Source organism: Argentina silus (genome assembly GCF_951799395.1).
Source record: "Argentina silus genome assembly, chromosome: 1".
In the NCBI taxonomy this organism is placed as follows: Eukaryota; Metazoa; Chordata; class Actinopteri; order Argentiniformes; family Argentinidae; genus Argentina; species Argentina silus.
The window spans coordinates 3,180,085-3,185,084 of record NC_139655.1 but is presented as its reverse complement, the minus strand read 5'-3'; the positions used below and the strand labels follow the sequence as shown (position 1 = coordinate 3,185,084).

At 50.8% G+C, this 5,000-nt stretch overlaps 1 protein-coding gene across 1 annotated transcript in view; it reads left to right on the top strand.

The window, feature by feature from the left end:
* The window catches only part of fars2 (phenylalanyl-tRNA synthetase 2, mitochondrial), a 76,398-nt gene that overhangs the window by 13,993 nt on the left and 57,405 nt on the right, over nucleotides 1-5,000 (top strand). Inside the window, exons 2-4 of the mRNA XM_083681755.1 lie at nucleotides 2,435-3,109; nucleotides 3,412-3,574; nucleotides 4,380-4,511. Of these exons, the coding sequence (XP_083537881.1) occupies nucleotides 2,453-3,109; nucleotides 3,412-3,574; nucleotides 4,380-4,511 (952 nt within the window). The 5' untranslated portion in view covers nucleotides 2,435-2,452. The remainder of the gene's footprint in view (nucleotides 1-2,434; nucleotides 3,110-3,411; nucleotides 3,575-4,379; nucleotides 4,512-5,000) is intronic.

Here is a 5,000-nt window from a genome sequence, read left to right as displayed (position 1 = left end):
AACTGCTGCTAATGCTAACTGGTTAACGACACTAGCTCCTCAGCGTATCCAACTGTTGGTAATGCTAGCTGGCTGGCTAACACTGGCGGGCCAAGGCTCTTCAGTGTATCTCTGTGTTACTTGGTCCAGGCACAGGCCAGGGCTGTAGCTAGAGTGGACAGGCTGTATTGATTTGGCAGAGTCTGCCTCTTCATTCTGGGACCGGCCGGGGAGATGAATTGCTGACTGCAGGCAATCAGCCGCTGCCACCTCCGCACAATTACGCCTCCCCAACCTGACACACAAACACACGGACACGCACCGCGTCCACACTTATTCACGATTGCGCACACATGCATTTACTTGATGCGTCGCACACACACCGGCTAGCACACCGAGCGCATAAGCAGTCAAACACATTCTGTCGCAATCAAGGATTTTGTCAATGACTGCCAATGCGAAGGTCTCAACATGCTGTGTCTGCAATAATCACGTGTGTGTCATATTGAAAGTCATCCGCTGTAGTGATTCATTTGATTTATGGAGCGTTTTTTTCGACGTTCTCAACAGTGCTTTACATTATCTATCCACACACTAATATAGAGGTGATACTCAAGTCCTTTCATCCGTTCTTGCCCGCGTCAGAGGTCGCTCCTGGGCTGAGTCAAAGGCAGCCACTGTATTTCAGGTGACGTTAACCCTGGTCGTTTCTCAGAGCTCAGGGGGGAGTAGATGGGAGCCGGGATGGGAACCAAGTGGTGCCTCTCATCATGAATAATGCAGTATTTGTGGACTTTCATCCACCTGCTTGCTCTCCTCCCCTCCCCCTCTGTCTCCTCTTGCTTATTCTTCCTCTTTCTTTCTCTCTCTCTCTCTCTCTCTCTCTCTCTCTCTCCTTGTCTTCCATGTCTCTCTCACCCCCCCCCCCCCCCCCCTCTCTCTCTCTCTCTCTCTCTCTCACCCCCCCCCCCATTTTCTCTAACTGACACTGCTGCATACTGACTAGATTTGTGTTCCCTCATAGCCTTGGCTAGGCCTAGCTCTGTTGGTGCGGAGAGAGAGAGAGAGAGAGAGAGGGGGGGGGGGGTGACGTGATTTAAGGACAAGGACAAAGCGCCCCATTCTCTCCCTGTTATGAGGAGGAGGAGGCCGTGACGATCCTCCACACACACACACCCTCCTCAGTAGATTATTTACTTTATGAGCCCATCCAGGCAGGGCGTGTGAGGAGGGGTTAGTGTGTGTGTGTGTGTGTGTGTGTGTGTGTGTGTGTGTGTGTGTGTGTGTGTGAGAGAGAGAGAGAGTGTGTGTAGACATGTTAACTTGGACCTGTAAAACATGAGCTTTAACTGGTAAAAGCTTTACGGATTAGGAATTATAATCTACTCTACTGCAATACCCCTGCAATGCAACACCCTTTGTTGTGTGTGTGTGCGTGCGTGCATGCATGTGCGTGCGTGCATGCATGTGTGTACTTGCATGCGTGTGTGTGTGTGTTTCAGATGGATGAGTGTTCTAATGTGTGTGTGTGTGTGTGTGTGTGTGTGTATGCGTGTGTGTGTGTCTGTTTCACCATGAGTGTCTGTTTCGCCATGCGTGTCAGTGAGAGGAGGATAGAAGAACAACCTCAGTCCCCTCCTCTCGGCTCATGAAACATTGCAAGGAAAGGGCAAATATTTGAGTGTACCCGACGTAGGGCTGCTGTTAGTCTGGGATAAACACAAGTCAACTCTCCTAGGTACCCGGTTACAGTCTCAGCCACTGAGGTAAACCTGCCTCGTTAATGCTTACAGAGGGGGGGGGGGGGGGGGGAGGAAGGGAGAGAGAGGGAGAGAGACTCACACAGGGTTGATTTAATTAACTTGTTCTCATATAAATCACTCCTCCTGTCCTGTCTGCGGTCCATCATTGTAGGTGATGAGAGAATGGAGAGTGTTCTGCCGAAGAGTCCAGGTTTCTGTTATAGTCTTCATCAGAGGATAGGCGCTCCCTCACACACTACGAAGGACGGGATGCAGAGGTTCATTTAAGCATCATCCAACAACCCATTCCAAAAACATCCTGCTCAATATTGCTTGATTACAGGCGTGGCTGGCCTTCTGTGCTAAGATCTGATGGTTTGGTTTGCCTATGTGTTTGACTTGACAATGGCTTCTTTGTCATGGCTCTGGTAATATCTGCCATTTAGCTGACGCTTTTATCCAAAACGACTTACATTGCAGTGAGTGCATACATTTCAGTATATATGGTCCCAGCAGGAATCAAACCCACAACCTAAGCGTTGTTAGCGCCACGCTCTACCAGCTGAGCCACAGAGGACCACTGCTCTGGTAGTGTCTGGAAAGTTGTTGTGTCTTGGTTCTAAATCATTAGTTATGATTGATGGGCAATGAGAAAACAACATAACAGGCTGTCATTCATTTTAATCATGGTTCAACTTCCCTCTCTCCTTTAGGTCCATGGAGCAGACGCCATGAGGATCCACTGTGGAAACCTGTCCCTCCTCCTCCCTCTTCTCCAACCCTTGCCATGCCATTGGCCGCACCACTGCTTACGAACCAATGGCAGCGCAGCAGCAGCATGTAGACTCCTAACCCTTCGCCGCGGCCTCACCACCGACCTCCCTGCCTCCCAACCTGCCTCCCAGCCCCTGATTGGACCAGACTTGGTGGAGATTCTTGGCCACTCCTACCCTCGCGATGACTTCACCAACGTTACGGCGAAGATTCTCTCCAAGGTGGGCCGCAACCTGCACAACCAGAAGCACCACCCCCTCTGGCTCATCAAAGAGCGAATCAAAGCCCACTTCTACCGGACCTACCTCAATAAGAGGGGCAACCCTATCTTCTCTGTCCATGACAACCTCAGTCCCATGGTAACGGTAGAGCAGAACTTCGACAGCCTCCTCATCCCTGCAGACCACCCCAGCAGGAAGAGAGGGGACAACTACTATCTGAACCGCAGCAACATGCTGCGCGCCCACACCTCCGCCCACCAGAGGGAGCTGGTCAAGTCAGGGCTGGACGCCTTCCTGCTGGCAGGAGACGTGTACCGGAGAGATGAGATCGATGCCAGTCACTACCCAGTGTTCCATCAGATGGAGGGCGTAAGACTGTTCTCCAACTACCAGGTCAGGGTCTGTCTGTCTGTCTGTCTCTACGTCCGTCCGTCCAACTGTCTGTCTGTCCGTACGTCCGTCTGTCTGTCTGTCTGTCCGTCCGTCCGTCCAACTGTCTGACTGTTCGTCCGTCCGTCCGTATGTACGTCTGACTGTCTGTCTGTCTGTCTGTCTGTCCGACTGTCTGTCCGTATGTCTGTCCGTCTGACTGTCTGTCCGTCCATCTGTCCGTCTGACTGTCTGTCTGTCTGTCTATCAACGATAGCAGCTTTGCTGTAATGGTTCTCTGGTTTATGTCTGTTTCTCTGTGTTAGCTATTCGCGAAGGTGGACAGTGGAGAGGACCTGTCTCTGTTTGAGGGTGGGGGGCGCCGCACCCCTCAGAAGCAAGAGACACACACTTTAGAGGCAGTCAAGCTGGTGGAGTTTGACCTGAAACAGACCCTCACATGTCTGGCCAGACACCTGTTTGGAGAGGGTGAGCCATCTTGAAGGAGCAATGTGTTGTTTTGAACAACAACAAAGCGGGCGCCCTGCCGCTGTTCTGGTCAACAGCTGAGGGATGAGGCTCGAGACATGTGACCACTCTCAGTTTCAGAGACAACTATGGATTCATGGACTGATCATCCATGAGATCAAAATAAAAGTGTTAACCATGTTTTGAAGCTATACAGTGTTTGTTAACAATTACACTGTTTATAAACAACAGTAAAAACACGCTTATATTTTGGGTTCTGGTGGGGTAAGACAGTTGATTTAACCTCCTGAGGCATTTATAAGTTCTTCAATAATCAATGGCTATAAATCATTAATTTAAAAGTCCAAAAATGGATGTACCAAATTACATATTGCCCCTTTAATTAAAAACAATTCAACAATTCATCATCCTCTCCTTTCTTTTTATCCTCTTTTCCTCTTGTCTTGTCTTATTTTTTTGTTCTCCTCCTCTCCTCTCCTCTCCTCTCCTCCTCTCCTCTCCTCTCCTCTCCTCTCCTCTCCTCTCCTCTCCTCCTCTCCTCCTCTCCTCTCCTCTCCTCTCCTCTCCTCTTCTCTCCTCCTCTCCTCTCCTCTCCTCTCCTCTCCTCTTCTCTCCTCCTCTCCTCTCCTCTCCTCTCCTCTCCTCTCCTCTCCTCTCCTCTCCTCTCCTCTCCTCCTCTCCTCTCCTCTCCTCTCCTCTCCTCTCCTCTCCTCTTCTCTCCTCCTCTCCTCTCCTCTCCTCTCCTCTCCTCTCCTCTCCTCTCCTCCTCTCCTCTCCTCTCCTCTCCTCTCCTCTTCCCCTCCAGATCTAGAGATCCGTTGGGTGGAATGCTACTTCCCCTTCACTCATCCCTCCTTTGAGATGGAGGTGCGTTTCCAAGGCGACTGGCTTGAGGTGTTGGGATGTGGGGTGATGGAACAAGAGCTGGTTCACACGGGTAAGAACTAACTAACGCATGCACACACAGAAACACACACACACACACACAGAGAAACACGCACACAGAAATATGTACTGCACACATCGCAAGTCTACCCCTGGACCCCACCCAAGTCCCCAAAAAGTCCCCAAAAATGCCCCAAGGTTAAGTCAGTCTTTGGGCCAAGCATCGGTGCCAAAAGTGACAGTGGAAAGCGCCAACACACACACACGCACACACACACACACACACACACACACACACACCACACACAGAGAAACACATACCGTTCACACAAAAAGAAACACACTTTCAGAAATAAACTACACAATCATGCAAACACACTCTCTCTCCCTTCCACAGGGTTAGGGTTATGACTCTAGCGCACATGACTCTTCCCTCTTACACACACACCCACCCACCCACACACCCACACCCACCCACCCACCCACACACCCACACACACACCCACCCACCCACCCACACACCCACACACATCCACACCCA